The 19186-nt window shown below is 42.8% G+C and overlaps 2 protein-coding genes across 5 annotated transcripts in view; both read left to right on the top strand.

Moving 5' to 3' along the window:
- Positions 1 to 19186, top strand: part of HHATL (hedgehog acyltransferase like) — a 464648-nt gene that overhangs the window by 301582 nt on the left and 143880 nt on the right. The window lies entirely within an intron of this gene.
- LYZL4 (lysozyme like 4) lies at positions 3715 to 16359 on the top strand. 2 transcript variants are annotated; one of them, XM_050780482.1, is made up of 5 exons: positions 3715 to 3908; positions 6976 to 7187; positions 7301 to 7453; positions 9511 to 9589; positions 16108 to 16359. In XM_050780482.1, the coding sequence occupies exons 2-5, from the start codon at positions 7049 to 7051 to the stop codon at positions 16175 to 16177; spliced, it is 441 nt and encodes a 146-aa protein (XP_050636439.1). In that variant the 5' UTR covers positions 3715 to 3908; positions 6976 to 7048; the 3' UTR covers positions 16178 to 16359. The 2 variants fall into 2 exon arrangements, with proteins under 2 accessions (XP_050636439.1, XP_050636440.1); XM_050780483.1 differs by having other exon boundaries at positions 3726 to 3798.

The raw sequence follows: 19186 nt of genomic DNA, 5'->3' as shown, positions 1-19186 counted from the left end.
AACCCCCCACAAATTAATGAAATGGAAAACTCAATTCATGGATTTAACCGCGGATTTAACATTCCTGAAGAGAGAATTCCTGAGCTGCCAGATAGACCTGAAGAAATGATCCAGGATGCGGTCCAGAGATACAGACATGAGAAATATGAGACATTGAGACACGGAGGTTGTAGTGAGGTGACAGTGCCTGAGACTGTCTCAGAAATAATGAACGTATCTGATTGACAGATTCAGGGAACTCAACAAATTTCAGGATAAATAAGTAGAAAGAAATCCACTGGAGCAAAGGACAAAGAGAAGAAGCAGCAGCGTGCCCAGAATATCACATGGAGCAGCACCTTGGCTCCTGAGAGCAGGTAGCAGGGGCTGAGAGCACGACTTCTGGAATGGAACCCTAACCCTGTCATCTGCCCTGATTAGACAAGTCATTCCTAAGCCATAGTTGTTTCTTCATGAAATGTGCATAATAATCACAATAATAGTTAACTGTTGGGAGGATTGTGAGGATTAAACGACCTAATTCATATGATTCCCTTAGCCCTATGACTGACATGTTAACAAGACTCAACAAATGCCAGCCTCCATTCTCTGTTCTCCAGGAGGTAAAGTTTTCAGTATCTCCAAAGGCACTGGCCGGTGGGGGTGCTGGTTGGGCAGGGGGAAGAGACAACCAAAGAGGAGCAGGGACTGTCTCGAGCACACTCCACCCTACCCTGCTGGTGGTCCCCTTGCCCAACCTCCACACCATTTCCACATCTCTTGCTCAGTGCAGGCTTCGTTGTCCCCAACCTGCTGCACCCTAGGCAGGTGGGCTCTCTTCTCTTTGCCCCCACAGAACTGTGAATGAACTTCTTTTATGGTGTTTCTTAGAGGGCTGCTGATGATTATTTTTTAACCTGTGTAAGTACCACACTGTGCTATGAGCTCACTTTGATGTGCCTAACACTTGCCACATTTTCTAGCACATTTTTTAGGGTCTAAGAAGGATTTTCAGGTGCTTGGATGTGGCCAATATCATAAGCCATAGCTCTAAGAAAGAGAGGATTCTGCCCAGTTTGCTCAGTGTATACAGCCAGTGCACTAAACCCCATTGGTAACACAAAGCCTATTCCATCCAGTCATACCCAGTAACTCAACAGGGCAAATGACAGGGCAGCAAACCTTGGGATTTTTGCCTGGGGAGGCCCCTGCACCATGAGGGCTCCTAGGTCAGTTCTTCTGGGAAAGGTAAATGTCATATCAGGAAAGAAGGGCAATTCCCTTCCCTCTGGGAATAAGACCTTTGCTGGAAGTTGTGTGATTGCAGTACAGCTTGCCCAGTCGATTTCATAGAACAGTTGGTGCTTGTCAATAGGCTCCAGAGCAGATGGCCCATGTGCTAAGGGCCCAGACAGATGGTTGCCTGGAGGCACAGGCCAAAGTGAGAGCACGAAGCTGAGGGGATGTGTCCGTTATCAATTGCTGTGTAACAACCTCCTCACCCCAGACTTACAACAGTGGCTAAAAGCAAGAAATATTCATCATTGCTTACTAGGCTGAGGGTTAACTGAACACTTCTGCTTGTCTTGACTGGACTTGATTGATCATGGCTGTCATCATTCATGTATCTATGGTCAGCTGGGGGCTGGCCAGCGCAGGGTGATCTTGCATGTGTGGCAGTTAACTGTCATCCACTGTAGCAATAGGGGTGACTGGTGCCACTCCTGTCTTGCAAGATGAGGCCAGGCATGTTCATGTGGTGGAGGTAGAGCTCAGGGTGAGCAGAGGCCACCAGGCTTCCTGATGCCTAGGATCAGCCCCACCTCATTCCACTGTGATCTACTGTCACAGCAAGACAGGCCAACCCAACCCCTGGGGTGGGGAGCGGATGGCAGCCCTTGATGGAAGCAGCTAAGTTACAAAGCCAAGGGGCACGGATACAGAGAAGAGTATAAAATTGTGGCCCTTTTTTTTGTTTTTGCAAACTGTCTACCACTGTGGATGAGGGGAACATTTCTGCTATTATGCCTTCAGAGGTGGGAGTTTCTGCAGATGGAATGTTTCTCGATTAACTGATTTCTGTGAAAACACCTTGGTTCTCTGCCAACCAGTCTCCAGCTGAGCCAACACTAAAGATTGTTGAGAAAATAGGCATGTATGGATTTAAGCCTCAGTGTTTATGGCCTGGTTTTAGTTTTTCTTTTGTGATTCTCTACATTATTAATTTTCAATTAATTGACTAATTACCAGTTCTAATTGAGTCAGCCAGAAAGACTACTGTGTTTTCAAAAGGCCAATTTGCCCTCAATCATCTCAATATCTCTTACCTTTTGGAGCTGAAAAGGATCTTAAAGATAACCTAGTCTGATGCCCTCAAGTCACAGATGAAGTTGCCCAGGCCCCAAGAGAGGATGTCCTTGACCATGGCCCTATGGTGACTAGAAAACCTAAATAAGGGCTTCTCCCACTATTTCACCTAGAAGGCAGTCCTATGGGGGCCCAGAAGAATGCTGTAGCAGGCAGAATACTGATCTCCCAAAGGTGTCCTAATGAAGCCATGCCCCAAAGAATTAAAGGAACCAATGACTAACAGAAATTCTTGAGTTTGCAGCATGGCAGGTAAGAAAAGAAACAACTTGCTGAAATACTGAAACTCCCTCTCCTTATGAGATAAAAGAACTGGCTGAAATCAGCTGGAACCAAGATGGCCGACCGGAGTCTAGGCAGAAAAAGCTTGCTGATGCCACACACTAAATTTCTAACTTTATATTAAAGTTTATACCCAAAATTGTACAGGAGACCCATGAAATAGTATGAAGAGATAACTGCACATGACCCAGGACTTTCCAGCCCTTCCCTTTCTTCCACCAAATCACCTACTAATTTTAGAATTCACTCCCTAAACTCTTTCTAATAAAAATACTGCATTGCAGGGTGATAGATTTGAGGTTGACATTGCTGTCTCCTTGGAAATCGACAATATATTGACAATATATTTAAAATTAAATATTTATATTTCAATAAAAAGCCTTTTCTCAAACACCCAGTGTCATAGTGTTGGCTTCCAAGGCATTGAATCCCTTTTGTTCAGTAACACTAACCCCTGGAACCTCTGACTATGTTAGTTTGCATGGCAAAAGAGACTTTGCATATGTGTTTAAGGCTAAAGACTTTGAGAAGCAGAGATAACCCTGGATGGTCCGGCTGGACCAATCTAATCATGAGTCCTTAGACGTGGAAGGGGAGGAAGAAAAGTGGGTCAGAAAAATACAATGACAGAAGAAGAGGCAAGAGAAATTCAAAGTGTGAGAGGGTTTGACTCACCTTTGCTGGCTTTGAAGATAGAGGAAGGCAACAGAGCTAAGAAATGCAGACGGTGCTCAGCAGCTGAGAATGGCCCTTAGCCAAGAGCCAGCAAGGAAACAGGGAACTCAGCCCTGCAACTGCAGAAACTTTATTCTGCCAACAACCTCAATGAGCAAGGGAATGAATCTTCTTCTAAAGCCTTTGGAAAGGAGCACGGCCCCACTGACACCTTAATTTTAGCCCTGTGAGACCCATTTCTGACTTCAGAGCTATAGAACTTTAAGATAACAAATTGTGTTGTTTAAGCCACTAAGTTTGTGGTAATGTACTTCAGCAGCAATAGAAAACTAATACAAATGTGATGGTGACAGACCTTCCCTTTTTCAGAATATCTTGGTGCATAGCAACTGATGTCATAGAAAGGGTTCTAGAAGAGCACGTCATGGAGAACTCTTGGGTGCAGACAAGTGGATGATTAATGAAGTAGCATCTGAAAAATCCAGGGAACCAAATGTAGGTGGAGCAACTTCCCTGTGACACACGTCGAAGCTGCTGCAGTGGCTGTTCTTCCCCTCCCCTTGGAAAGGCACCAAAAGCCTCCTTTTGGAAGGGCTGGTGGACTGGTAGGCGGGTATATGGCGGGCAGGAGGGTAACGGGCATGACAACACCCAGCTGCAGGAGCTGCTCATCAGCAAATTCATTTATTGCTCATTTGATGACAGTTCAGTTGGGAAGAGGAGGTTTTCACTCATTCATTCAACAAAGTTTCATTGAGAACCTACTCTGTATTAGGTTCTGTTCTAAGTTCTGGGGATAATGAAGAGAAAAAAACAGACCAGGTTTCTGCATTCCTGGTGTTTACACTCAGGTATGGGAGAGAGAAAATAAGCAAGTGTACAGATAAATGAACAATGGAATTCCTGATATTGATTAATGGTATGAAGAAAATAAAGACCGTCTTTTTTGATGGGGCAGTGATCAAGGAATCTTCTTTGAGGTAGCGAGTTCATATGTGGTGGTCAGGGCAGTTATGTTCCAGATAGAAGGAATGGCTGGTGCAAAGGACCTGAGGGGAATGAAATTGGCATATTCAAGGAAAAGAAACGCGCAAGGTGACTATGGCAGAGTGAAGGTGATCAAAGGAGAGAGTGATGTGAATTCAGACTGCAGAAGTGCTCAGTGGCTGCATCAGAAAGTCTTGTCAGCCAGGCTGAGGAGTTGGCACCTTATTCAAAGTGCAAGGGGAATCCACTGGAGATTAGTGATGTGACTGGACACATGCTTTATAAAACACCTTTCCAACTGCTGTGTGGGCAGTGGGTTTAGGGGAGCAGAGAGGAGTATGTAGTAGAGGAGTGTAGTTAGAAAACCTCCACCTTAGAGATGATGGTGGTCTGGATTAGGAAGATGGCAGAAAAGAAGATGACGGGTGAATAGGTTCTGGAAGAAGTGTAGATGGCACACCCTGATGAACTGGCTTCTGCGGGAGAGGGGAGGAGAGGACTCAGTATGCCTTCTATGAGTTGAGATGAGGCCTGCCCTTTGGAAGACAGACATTACCAGAAAATGTTGTTTGCTCTGTTGGCAAATGAAACATGCACTGAGAGTCACTTTTTAAAAATTATTATACTTTAAGTTCTAGGGTACATGTGCACAACTTACAGGGTTGATACATAGGTATACAAGGACAGGGGTGCAACCAGAGCTAAGAAAAATGTTCGCAAGTAAAATCTAGTGCTGTGCATATTTAATCCACTTACTCTTCAAATCAACACAATTAAGTACTGTTATAATCTGTGCTTCAGAGGAGGAAACTGAGGAATCGAGAGGTTGAGTAATTTGTCTAAGATCACTAATGGGATCGCTGATATCTCAGCCACTGAGGGGTAAAGCTGGAACTTGGACCCAGGCAATCTGATTCCCAAGTCTGAGCTCTTAAATGCAAGGCCCTCCTAGATACTGTGTTTGGTGTACTGGTCACGTCTGCAACTAATCATGCAGCTTGAGAGTTTGAACAAATGTTTGAAGTATAATTCTTCTAATTCATGAATATACTTATTTCTAACTTTTGCCCAAGTTAGACATTTCTCAACAGGGAGCAATTTTGTCCCACAGGAACATTTTTGTCTGACATAACTTGAGGGCATCTAGCTACTGGCATCTAGAGGCCAGGTGTACTCCTAAACAATTCCAATGCACAGGATGTTCCCAGAACAAAGCATATTCCAGCCCAAGTGCCAAGGTTGAGAACCCCTGGTGTAGGTGTATACAGCCTGGAGGACATGCACCTGCGAATGGTGACAAACAGGAAGGTGCAATGAATTGTCCAGTTGATATATAACGATGGAGTGCTAGGGGCTATGAGGTATTCCAGGAGGAAGATGGGTTCCAATTTCCAGTTGGACATTCTAGTCTGAGGAATGGGATAGAGCACAAAACAGGACAATCACCTGCAGGGGGTCATGGAAAAAATCTGAGAGCAATAGGGGCTCAGAGGGAAAATGGAACTTTTATGGAGGATCCATCAGGGTCCAAGAAGTTGGCACCTGGGGTAAGGCCTCAAGATGGAGCAACATTTGAATGGGGAAAGGCATGGTAGGGCCCTGTGCATTGGGAAGAACCATGCATGAGGGCGCGGGTGCCAGAGGAACGAAGTGGGGGGGTGCAGAGGCATCCAGAGAGGGAGCGCCATGAGAATTCCGAGTTTACTGAATAGATTGGTCCTGATAAAGGGTGGATGGGGGTAAAGCCAGATCACGCAGGGCTTGGAAAGCCAACTGTGGGTTTGCTGTGGTAAGAAGAGGGGATTAGCAGTGTTCTTCAAGTGACATTTTGTACCTGCTTTGGGGACATTTCTCAGTCATGGTAGAAAACACCACCTGCATGAGTTGGCCCGAGGGTTGGAGATGAGAAGGCTGGGCTATGACTCAGTTTGCTGTGAGTTTAGATGGTGACAGCCACCTAAAATGGAAAAGAAATGGAGAAGGCTAAACTCAAGAGTCCATTCTCTGAGTGCCTTCCCCTCCCAAGTGACCCCACTTTTAAAGACAAGGAAGCAGAAGCACTGTGAGGCTAAATGACTTGTCTGTTGCCTGGCTAGTATGTGGCAGGTCTGGGCTTGTCTCATCGCATGGACAGCAAGGGAAAAACTCAGGGGAGTTTGGTTTATAGAAAATCTAGGGACAAGACTGTGTAAAGGACAAAGACACAACTGGGAATAAGACGCATAAGAGGTGGTAATGGACATAACTCAACAGGTCAGTAGTGGTTCTGCTGGAGTGGTGGGGCCATGATGCTTTTTGTTTTTTTAATTTCTCTTTTCCATTTTCCAAGATGTATTTAATCACCAAAGTCTACTTTTACAATAAAGGGAAGAAAGGTCATGAGTATCTGTATCTAATGTCAGAGTGAAACGAGTGAGATACAAACCCAGAAGGAGTCAATGGGTTTTGCTGGATGGAAAGAATTGGGGTTGGGAGGGGGGCCTCAAGAGTGCAATTTCCTTAGAAAATAGGAGGTCAAGAGGAGGAGAAGGGGTGGAGTTTCAGGTGTCCCAGATTTGCAGTGACACGAAGCAGAGAATTAGGATGGGGAGAAGTGTCATGGCTTACCAGGTGAGATTCCTATTTTTCTGATGACACTGAAGTGTGCTCCACCCCCAGCCCCACAGTGCCCTTCTTTCCCTTCAGAGGACCAGTGTCCCTGTGACTCTGCTCACTCATCTGGCCACCGTTGCCCCGAGTTGCCAGGAGCCTGGAGAAGATGAAGGCATCCGTGGTTCTCTCCCTCCTTGGCTACCTGGTGGTTCCAAGTGGTGCTTACATCTTGGGGCGTTGCACAGTGGCTAAGAAACTCCACGATGGAGGCCTGGATTATTTTGAGGGCTATAGCCTTGAGAACTGTGAGTAGGCCCCCTTAGTGCTCCCGCCTCTCACCTCCTTGCCCTCCCTTCCTTGGCCAGGCATCCCCAACTCCAGCTGTCCTCAGAGTCACACACCTTCTGTTCCATCTTAGGGGTGTGCCTAGCCTACTTCGAGAGCAAGTTCAACCCCATGGCCATCTACGAGAACACACAAGATGGCTACATTGGCTTTGGCCTCTTTCAGATTCGTGGCAGTGACTGGTGTGGTGACCATGGCAGGAACCGCTGCCACATGTCATGTTCCGGTAAGTCTCTCTTTCCGTTCTGTGCGGGGGCACTGGAGGCTGTGGTGCTGTGTCAGAGGCCTGCCTTCCAGATGGCCAGAGTTTACAAAGTTTACAAAGAAGAGGGCGTGGCAGGAGTCATATCCAGCGTGGGTCCCTGGGAGGCTGAGCATTGCACTGCTGAGGGCACAGCGAGATCAGACTGTGGGGAATCAGGCAGGCTAACCTAGGATGAAGTGATGGAGACCCCTGTTGAAATGGGCAGAGAAGGTGTTGGGAAGTTGAGAGGAGGCTGCAGGCATCGAAGCCTGAAGGTTGGGAGCAGAGGGCCCCAGCTGGCCTGATTTCACCCACGCTCGGCCACCTCTCCCTTTTTTAAGGGGGCAGTTGCTGCCACTTTGAAAGGCAGAACTGGTTACTGGGAGGAGACAGGAGCTGGGCATGCCAAGGGGAGCTTGCCCACTGCTTTTAGGTGGTCCTAAGTACCTGTGATCAAGGGGAGGTGGTTGCCAGGATTCACTCATTGCATGAGCATTTATTGAGCACCTACAAAGTGCCAGGCCTTACAGAGTTACCATTTTAGTGCTTGTTAACTGCCAGCTACTCTTTTAAGCCCTTTATAAGTATTCATCTAATTAATTCATCTAATAAATCTAATTAAATACCCATGAGGTGGGTACTGTTATCCCCATTCTACAAATGGGGAAACTGAGGCCCAGAGAGGATAAGTATATGCCCCAAACCACACAGCTGTGCGGTGGTAGAGCTGGGAGGGAGACCTAAGCAGTGCGACTCCTGAGTTGGGGCTAAACCAAGAGGCTACACAGCTGCGCCAGGTCTCCCTCACATCTGAGGCAGTCTTTCTGTCTAAGCACCCCAGCATCCTCCCTAATGAGCAAACCTCCCTCCACGTTGATGGGTGAGAACCATTCCAGAGCCTGTGGCTTCTGAGCTGGGTCTTTAGGAGACAGAGTGGAGGGGTTGGAGTGAAGGCCTGCAGCCTTCTCATGTGGCCTGGGGAGTACCTGTCTGTGTTGGGCCCCATGATTGACCTTTAGCTCCAGAGAGGAGTAAGAAAGTTCTCTGAATCAAGGAGAGGCAGGACCGCAAAGTAGGAGGAAAAGGCACAGGAACTCTGTGGGAACCTGGTGGGAATCCTAGCTGCTGCCATTAAGAACGACATGAGCTTGTATAAGTCACTTCTAGAGCCCTTCCATCTGTGAAGTGGGGACATTAACAACTTAGGGTTTCTGTGAACATAAAATGGAATAATGTATATAAAATGCCAGGCAGGGCCCTTAGTGAATTATAATAATCACAGTCTAGTTGAGGAGACATACACATTAAAAGTGTAAGTTAATAACATTTTAAAATTAATTAAATTCATTTAATTTAAATTGAAATGATGGTACATCCAGTGTCACCCAGAGCTTCCTGGTAGCCAATGCAAAAAGAGAAATATGGTAGGTCTGTAATTTATATTTCATAGGCAGAAATCTATCTATCTATCTATCTATCTATCTATCTATCTATCTATCTATCTATCTATCTTATCTCCATCTCTCCAGAATCCAATGGGAGACACATAAAATTATCTGTCTGTAATAGAGGTGGTACTGTGTGTTGTGATAAAAATATGGTGGACTGTATATCCTGAGAAACTCTCCCGTTAGGTAGAATGTAAACAAAGAAAAGAAAAAACAATTCTTTTAAAGTCCCAGACTGAGTTGGCAAGAAAGTAAGAAAAATCCCTAGAGGCTAAAAGCGGAACAAGGATACAGATAGGTTAAGTAAAGAGTTAGAACAGGTCATGATCCTGGGCATCAGCTGATTCTCTGTAGCCTAATCAATATATTTTAATGGAAAAAATTTTATGAGAATTACAAGTTAAAAAATCAATAGATCTGGTAAAAAGATGACTACATCCTGCTACCTCCTTAGGGTTGTCTAATAAAAATCTAAGGATTGATTTATTATTGGAAGACTCTCTGATGTGAGCACACTGTACCTTCCCTGATATCACTCTAACTTAGCTGTCACATGGGGGCATGGTATCTTCCATTTTATTTTCCTCACAGCTTTACTGAATCCTAATTTAGAGAAGACAATTAAATGTGCCAAGACCATTGTAAAAGGAAAACAAGGGATGGGAGCATGGTAAGTCATACATTTTTATGTAGCCTGTATTAACGACTTTCACTCATGATCTCTAATCTGAATCTTGGCCAAATCTTGGCTGTTGCGCATCTGCAGTGCCAAACTAAAAGGCTCTGACTCACCAAGGTAAGTAGCAGAAAACCATTGAGTTCCACAACCTCAAGGCCACAGAGGGAAGGAAACAATTATCAGAAATTGCCTTGAATTGTACTTTTTTCACCCAATCTTGTTTAGGGTTCTATAGAATGCTAGGATGAACATCTTCAAACTAAATCTGTGTTTATTATGATAATCTCTGATTGTTTCTTTCCTATAAGTTCCTACAAGGTTTTTGAATACCTTTAAGGTTCTTGATGCATGTTGTGAAATCCAGCAGGCGCGTATTTGTTTAAAGGGTTTAGTAAAATGTAGATTTACTGCATCTTCACCAATCATAAAACTTTTACGATTTAAAGGTGAATAACTGGCTGGGCATGGTGGCTCACACCTGTAATCCTAGCACTTTGGGAGGCGGAGGCAGTTGGATCACCTGAGGTCAGGAGTTCAAAACCAGCCTGACCAACATGGTGAAAACTTGTCTCTACTAAAAATACAAAAAAAAAAAAAAAAAAAAAAAAAAAAAGCCGGGTGTGGTGGTGCATGCCTGTAGTCCCAGCAACTTGGGAGGCTGAGACAGGAGAATTGCTTGAACCCACGAGGCAGAGGTTGTAGTGAGCCGAGATCGCGCCACTGTACTCCAGCCTGGGCAAAAGAGTGAGACTCAATCTCAAAAAAAATAAAAAATAAAAAAGCGAATAACAATTTTGTCTTACCTTCTTTTGTCTTTTATGATATCCCATTAGGGCATTTTCTCCCATGTTTGTCATATATTACTATTGTTTTGTAATTTTTTTCATCTTTGCTCTTTACCTATTTTAAAATTCAAGTTATATTATTTGAAAGAGCTCTTTATATATTTGGCATATTAACTGATTGTTGTATATTTATTGCCAAAATGACTGCAACTCTAATTTCCTCTTTAGCCAGATATTTGCTTAGAAAAGTCTAAAACTTACAAGAGTTTGGGTGTATGCCTGACTTCTTTCACCGAGTGTTGCATTTGTTTATGTTTTTGCGTGTGGTTGCAATTCATTCTCATTGCTATATGGTATTCCATTGTGTGGATTCACCGCAGGTTACTTATTCCTCTATTGGTGGGCATTTGGTAGTTTCTTCATTTTTAGTGCTGCCATGGACAGTCTATACTTACCTTTTGTTGAATGCAAATGTAAAAGGATTTCTATTGTTTTTACCAAGGAATAAAATTGCTAGTCATAGAATAAGTGTATTTTCAGATTTGGCATATTGTGTCAAACAGTTTTCTAAAGGGATTTTTATCAATGTATACTACCATCAGAAATTATGCGTTTCAGTTGCTTCACCTTCTCAACGACGCTTGGTAATTTCCAGTTTATTCTCATGACTGTGTTGTGGTGTTGCATTATAGTTTTACTTTGCATTTTCCTGATGAAGTTTCAAAATGTTTATTGGCCATTTATATATCCCCTTTGGTGAAGTGCCTCTTCAAATCTTTTGTCAGTTTTTCTATTGTGCTGTCTTTTTCTTATTAATTTGTAGGAGACATTTATATATTCTGGATAAAGTTTTTTTGTTGGATATATGTATTGCAACTGTCTTTCATTCTGTGAGTTACCTTTTTATCTTTTTTTTTTTTAACAAAAGACATCTAAAAAAAAAAGAAAAGAAAAGAAATGGGGTCTTTCTCTGTTACCCTGGCTAGAGTGCAGTGGCGTTATCATAGCTCACTGTAGCCTGGAACTCCTGGCCTCAAGTGATCCTCCTGCCTCAGCCTCCCAACTAGCAAGGACAACAGGCACATGTCACCATGCTTGGCTCTTTTTTTTTTTTTTTTTTTTTTTTACCTTCTCCAGAGTGTCTTGATAAATAGAAGTTCTTAGTCATAATGTAGTCTAATTTATTATTGCTTTCCCTTTATGGTTATTTTAACAAATATCTGCCTATTCCTTGGTCTTGAGGATATTCTCCTTTTTTCCTAAAAGCTTTATTGTTTTATCTTTCACATTTGGCTCTGCAATATCCTTTCTTTCTTTTTCTTGCCCTGTTGCATTGGCTAGGATCTCCAGTAACTGTTGAATGGAAGTGACAATGGTGGCATCCTTGTCTCATTTCTAGTCTCACAGGTAAAGAAGTTCAATATTGTATCATTACATGTGATGTTTTAAGTATCTGGAGATACTCTTAATCAGATTCTGTTCCTTTTCATCTCTAGTTTGTTAAAGTTTTTTTTTTTAATAATGAATGGGTGCTGAGTTTTGGTTATTACATTTTATTTACTTTTTTGCAATTCTGTGTTAGCTTATCCATCTGCCTTAAAAATTCAAACTATTGTCTTTTTTTAGTGTCTCTTAACTCCCATGACTTTTCCAAAGGTCATATCTGGTGACATCTTATTGAGGATGTCAGTTCTATAAAATTTACTTCTGGATCCTGCAGTACGTTATTTCATAATAAATTTCATTATGATGTGCTGGTAGTGGTGGCTCATGTCTGTAATTCCAGCACTTTGGGAGGCTGAGGTGGGTGGATCACCTGAGGTCAGGAGCTCAAGACCAGCCTAGCCAACATGGTGAAACCCCATCTCTACTTAAAAAATACAAAAATTAGCCAGGCGTGGTGGCATGCGTCTGTAATCTGAGCCACTTGGGAGGCTGACATAGGAGAATCGCTTGAACCTGGGAGGCGGAGGTTGCAGTGAGCTGAGATTGTGCCACTGTACTCCAGCCTGGGCAACACAGCGAGACTCTGTCTCAAAAAAAATTAATAAAGAAATTTTAGGCCGGGCGCGGTGGCTCAAGCCTGTAATCCCAGCACTTTGGGAGGCCGAGACGGGCGGATCACGAGGTCAGGAGATCGAGACCATCCTGGCTAACACCGTGAAACCCCGTCTCTACTAAAAATACAAAAAACTAGCCGGGCGAGGTGGCGGGCGCCTGTAGTCCCAGCTACTCCGGAGGCTGAGGCAGGAGAATGGCCTAAACCCGGGAGGCGGAGCTTGCAGTGAGCTGAGATCCGGCCACTGCACTCCAGCCCGGGCTACAGAGCAAGACTCCGTCTCAAAAAAAAAAAAAAAAAAAAAAAAAAAAAAAAATTTTATTACGATGCCCCCTTTTCTTTTTGTGATATTTCCCCATAGGTCCCATGTTAGCTTTATCCTCTTTACTCTTCCTTGAATAAGGACGGAGTTACCTGCCTGGTTGATTCTGGACATTGTAATCTCCAGATAGATCTAGAAAGAATGTCATATTTCCTAAGTTCCAGATGGCACAATTTTTCAGATCTTAGTATTTCTGAAACTAGGCTTTATTTTGTAATCAATGTATTATGCCCCCAAAGCTGTTATTAAATCATTGATGAATCTTAGAATAGAAGATGTCTTACAATAGAGGAAATCCTATAATAATAGCTGCAATTTCTTAACTGATTGCATTTATATGCACATCATGATTGAATCCTCACAAATCCCTCTGCAGTGAGCATTCTTATCTTCATTTTCAAAATGAGAAAACCAAGGCATAGAGAAGTAGAATAACCTACTTGTGGTCACAGCAATATGATCAATCCTGGATCTGTGCTATTCCAAGCCTCAGGTCACCAGGCTACTCAAAGAGATGGGGATGGGTGACACAGAAGATCTATGCTCTGGTTATGTAGAAGGCAACCAAAGCATAGTTATCCAGTACTCCAGTGAGTCCTAACTCAGGGTTTCTGAGCAGAGTCAGTGTAGGGTGGTGGGGGGAGAAAGGACAGGCCTGCAGGTGGACAAATTTCACTAGTGGAAGCATAGGTGGTGTTCCTTACTATAAATCATGGGCCCTGAAGGCAGCAGAGACTTTGTCCAGAATCTGATCCAGAAGGTTATGTCTGTCTCAGAGGCCGAGCCTTTTTGTTGTTGCTTTTTTTGTTTTGTTTTGTTTTTCTGTGTCTTCAAGGTACTTTGGAACTATTAGGTTGTTGCAAAAGTCATCGTGGTTTTTGACATTAAAAGTAATGGTTTTTGACATTAAGAGTAATGGCAAAAACCGTGATGACTTTCGCACCAACCTAAAAAATTCAACAAGAGATTTTTTTCCTGCTTCTATATCTCCAGCCTCTAGCTCTGTGCCTGACACATAATGGATGCCCCATGTGCTTGTTGAAAAATTGAGGCTACATTTGGGGCCACTACCCTGAAGTCATTCATAACATTTTTATTTTTAAATTTACTATTTATTATTTTTAAAAATGAAAATAAACCCTTTCCCTCTTAGCAGCCTCCTCAAGGTCACCGGTGTTAATATTCTTAGAAATCAGAGAAAAATGTATGCACAGATATTTTAAAACACACATGGAATTCCAGTGTCCACACTGAGCTGCTCCTTGCTTTTTCTAATCTTTTAATAGAGCTCACGAATCGGTATTATTACTACTTAAAGGTCTCTGTCATTGCTGTAACAGCTGCTAGTGCCCCGCTGTATAGATGTTGCAGGTAATTTATCTGCCAGTTCTCTTAATGATGAAAATTTAGTTCGTTTCATTTTTGTTGTTGCTGTTGCTGTTTCAAAATTCTATCATAAGCATCTTGCTTTTAGAACTTTTATGTTCTTTCAGTTGTATCCTCAGAGAAATCCCTTGAAGGGAATTTATTAGACTATTTGGTGCATTTAAACGTTGGAGAGACCAGTTGCTAAACTGCCATTCAGAGAAGGGGCCCCTCCATCAACACTGCACGAAGGGGCCTGTTTCTCCTCAGCTCACCAGTCTGAGGTGTTAAAAACCTGCGTAGTTTTGGAAAATTGAGGTGTGTAAAGTGATATCATTCTGTTTTGCTTTGCATGTTGAAATTACAAAGGAAGTTGAACATGTTTTCATGTGTTTATTGGCTCTTTTTCTGTGAACTGTTTACTTATATTCTTAGTCCATTTTTCTATTGGGTTGTTAATGGTTTTTTTCTGCATGTGGTCTTTTATATGTTTTTTATAAATTAGGCTTATTAGACTCTTATTCATTTTATTTGCGTTAACTATTTTTTCAGGTTTGTTATCTGTATTTTGATTTTATGGTATTTTTATCCTACAAGAGTTCCACAGATTCACAAAATCAAATCCCTTGTTTTTTTTCCTTTGTGGCTTCTGGATTTATGTGACATCTCTTTCTTAGAAAGGTCTTTTGTACTCCAAAATTGTAAGCCACGTATTACAACAGTGCTGACACACACACAAATTAAGCCCTATATTAAATTTTGGTTAAATTAAAAATAGAATATGATTTTATGTTTTTAATGCTTAAAATGTTGGCCTTCTTGAAATTTATTTTGGTATAAAAAGTGAGGTGTAGGGATGCAGCTTTATATTTTTTAAATGGCTAGTCATTGATTTCAATACTATTTAATCATTAACCCATTTTCATCACTAATTTAATAGACTGTAATTTTAAAGTGAAAGTTCCCTTATTAATGTTAACCATCTTTGGAGTGTTCGAAATACCTTTCATATATGGTCCAAGTTTTCAATTAATGTGGAAGCTTGGCTGATTCTCTAGAGTAAGCCTTAATGAACTAAAACCATCTTTAGTATATGGCACTGAGTGGAGCTATGCTAAGCCAGACAGATCAAGGCCTTCTTATTGCTCAGGTTCCCAGTAAAGGGAACTCTTATTAAGCTAACAGGCAGCCACGTGTTCTCCAAAGCTCAGTTGGTCAGCTCTGGAGGGTTGGGGCAGATAGGAAGGGAGAAGACCCATGGAGACCTGGAAGACCCATGGAGACCTTCCCACTGAGGGATGGGATGACCAAACAGGGTTTCTAATGGCTTAAAGCTGGCCTGGGTGACTCCCCACCCTGGAGATAGGGACTGGAGAACCTAAAGCCTGGGTGCTGGCACGGGGACCCAGAATGAGGGAATCACTATTACAAGCACCAGGAGAAAAGGTTAGAGAAACTCAATGCAGCTGACTTAGGTGGGGCTAAAGAGTCGGAAGGAATTTTGGAAGGTGAAGAGTGAAGCAGGTACATGGAAAGGTGAAAGAGGCCCTGGCCCAGGGGACAAAGGTTCTATTTGCAGGCCTAGGGTCTGCCGAAGACTCATCATGTGACTTGGAAAGTCACAGAACTCTGAAGCTCACTTCAGAGAAGCAAATGATACTTCCGTTGCAGGGTTGGGGGAGAATTTCACAGTTCACAGTTCAGCCTCCTCATCTCACCATGTGGAGTTTATGGAATGAGGTGGGGGCTGATGTGCACACTAGGATGGAGGAAGCACCAGTATTCATGCCAGGATGTGATGGAGACAGCACTGGAGATGCACAGAAGCCTTCATAATGCTGCCCACCGCAGGGGTGGCAAACTCAAAGTCTCTAAGGGGGCAGGCAGGTGTAAATGGCCTGAGTGGGGCTGTGAAGCCCTGGAGACCCTGAGTTCTGACTTTGAGGAGCCCCTCCCTCCTGTTCACTTCTCTCTACAGGCCCACCTGGTCCCGGAACTGCCAGTACTCCGACACCCTGGCGCGGTGGCTAGATGGTTGCAAGCTGTAGCCACCTGCATGGCCCCTGCAGCACTCACCAGTTGCATCTTGTGAATGAAGATACTTTTCTGCTTGCTGCTTCAGTCAGTGCTGTTGATGATCTCACCACTTTAAAAGTTCCAGGTGGAAAAGGACAAAAGTTTGCTTCATCCGGGAATGCAAGATGCAGAATAAACCAAACTAGTTACTCAACTTGGGCCAAAGGTCTCTGCTTTGATTATGATTATCTCTATGATCACTATTATTTACTATTATTGTGATTTATTATTATTTAATCTCGGATGGAGGAATTGAAGGAAGGCAATTATCTGAAAAAGGAGATGTGTCCATGAATGTCAATACTAAACAGGAAGAGGAAGAACAGGTACAGTAGAACCAAAGAGGAAAGAAGAGAGGAGGAGAGGCAGGTACAAGCAGGGCCTCCAGCTAAGGCATGTCCACACTGGGACACACAGGGGGAGAGACCACAGAATCCTCTTTGCATGTCTATGAAGGGAATCAAATGACAGTTGCTCATTTCTTATAAAAAGTCTCTAAAAATTATAAATAACACATATTTGCACTAGAGAAATTTGGGAAAATACAGAAATGTTAAAAAGGAGAAAATTTTTCCTATAATCCTCAGTACTCAAAGACAATTGCCGTTATGTTTTCGTTGCATTTCCTTCTGGTCTTTTTTCTGCATAGGGTTTTTATTCTTTTTCAAAAATGCTATGATAATGCTGTAGTTAGAGAGTTTTGCATCTGGCTTTTTAGAAAGAAGGCAAACAAATAAGGTAAGACACTTTTCCCCTACATTTATTTCTATTTTAATTAGCAAGGGGTTTATTTTAGAAGCTTAGTGGCTTACAGCTTCTTTCATGGAATGGAGCCTAGGTGTCAGCCTGGGCTTCCTGGACACACCTGCCTGAGATCTGATAGCAGCAGCAGCAAGAGCAGAGGTATCTGCTCAGCAGATCAGGTCACCTATGGGACCCACACCATCCTGGGGGTTGGAGAACATAGTTCCTCATCTTTCAGTCCTCGTACAGGAAGAAAAGAACTAGAGTGGTATGGAGAGAGCCTGTCAGTCACGTGTGCTTTCCATGGTACTGTAGATTCTTCAAAGTGAAATTTTAGTGCCAGTGAATATTCCAGTATGACGTACCATATTTTGTTTAACTTTTGCTCTACTGTTAGATATTTTCTTTCTTTCTCTTTCTCTCTTTCTCTCTCTCTTTCTTTCTTTCTTTCTTTCTTTTCTTTCTTTCTTTCTTTCATCTTTCTTTCTCTTTTTCTTTCTTTCTTTCTTTCTTTCTTTCTTTTTTTTGAGACAGAGTCTTGCTCTGTCACCCATTGCTGGAGTGCAATGGTGCCATCTCGGCTCACTGCAACCTCAGGCCCCCAGGTTCAAGCAAGTCTCCTGACTCAGCCTCCCGAGTAGCTGGAATTACAGGTGTGCACCAACACCGCCCGGCTAATTTTTGTATTTTTAGTAAAGATGGGGTTTCACCATGTTGGCCAGGATCGTCTTGAACTCCTGACCTCAAGTGATCCACCAGCCTCGGCCTCCCAAAGTGTCGGGGTTAGGGGCGTGAGCCACCGAGCTTGGCCATGTTAGATCTTTAGGTATTGCCATTTAAAAAACCATTACAAGGAGTGCTGAAGTCCCTGTTTGGGGCTGTCCCTTTTTATTGCTTACATTTTAAAAATTACCCCAACAACATATATTTAATGAAGAAAACCTGGGTAGCATAAGTAGTTATAAAGAAGGAAATTAAGAATATCCCCCCACTGGAAACAGAAGTTTTCATCATTGTTATGTAGCTAAAGTGGGGAACCCTGACTTAAGGATGGTTAGTGTTAAACTTCGTGTGTATCCTTCCCTACGTGTGTGTGTGTGTGTGCGTGCACATTTCTCCCTTACAGACATGGACTACTACTAAACATACAGTTTTGTATCTTGCTTTTTTCACTCAATATTTTGTGATCTAATATTTCAAAGTTTACAACAGGGATCCTAGCACCGTTTTTAACAACTGCACAGCTTTCCATTATATAGACAAACTATTATGTATGTAACTCTTTATTGTTACTCTTTGTAATTTAGAAAAAAATGGAAGAAATTAGGTAAAAAGTGGCTACCTGAAAGGCAGGCAGGATCCAAATCAATTCAGCCCTTCTTTTTGTCTTCATCTTGGTTGCTTTCAGAAGGAAGAAATGGCTGTAAGTTAGAATTTCAGAGACAGAACTTTTACTCAAGTTCAGTAACGATTGTTGAGCTTAATCAAACAATCTTTTGTGGCTTTCCCTCCTCTCTAGAGAGAAGGGCATTCTATATTCCCCAACCACACAGCATGAATCATACAGTAAAATTACTGGCAGCGGCACTTGCAGTTGAGATCAATGTGAAGCTTTGATCAACTTTTTTATTGAGCTGGGAACCCCACACTCTTTCCGAGGTTGGGTCCAAGAATGATAATGCACACGACCTCAACCCAACCTTAACCTAGAATTAATAACCTGCAATTGATGAAAACACTGTCTCCTCGAGTGCCAAATCCAGCGTGCTGCCGCCTCCTTCCAGCCCATTGCTTCTGCTGCGGCTCACCATCCTCTAATGGACACTTGTGTCAACATGGGCGTGAGGCGTGAGGACAAAGCAAATGTTAGTGTATTGATTGGAACAGCCTCTCTTGGGTTGCCCAAGCCCACTGATAATGGGTGTTACAGTGAGCACTCGTTCTGGGGGCAGATCCCCTTGTCTGGTTTACAGAATGATCCAAGCTGGATTAGGAAATCTCAATAACAACAACTCCTGTTATTATTACTTCTGTTACTAGCAGCTATCATATTAATGCCAACTGTATAAATATTACACAGACCTTTACACAATATTTTCAAGCCTTGCAAAACCTCCTAATGTAGTTATGAAACATATCCCTACTACAGATGGTGAAGTTGAGGCTTAAGGCTAAATAATGTGGCTTTACTCCAGTTTGGTAAGTGATGAAGTTGGGATTGGTATCTCCTCAAAACC

Source organism: Macaca thibetana, chromosome 2 (assembly GCF_024542745.1).
Source record: "Macaca thibetana thibetana isolate TM-01 chromosome 2, ASM2454274v1, whole genome shotgun sequence".
In the NCBI taxonomy this organism is placed as follows: Eukaryota; Metazoa; Chordata; class Mammalia; order Primates; family Cercopithecidae; genus Macaca; species Macaca thibetana.
Note: the sequence above shows the minus strand (reverse complement) of the source record. Positions and strands in the feature narration are given on the sequence as shown.

What these genes read in the sequence shown, in the direction of transcription:
- LYZL4 (XM_050780482.1), top strand. Translation starts at nt 7,049, where the DNA reads ATGAAGGCATCCGTGGTTCTCTCCCTCCTTGGCTACCTGGTGGTTCCA. An exon ending in GGGCTATAGCCTTGAGAACT is followed by an intron (nt 7,188 to 7,300) that starts GTGAGTAGGCCC and finishes GTTCCATCTTAG; the next exon opens with GGGTGTGCCTAGCCTACTTC. An exon ending in AAACAAGGGATGGGAGCATG is followed by an intron (nt 9,590 to 16,107) that starts GTAAGTCATACA and finishes TTCTCTCTACAG; the next exon opens with GCCCACCTGGTCCCGGAACT.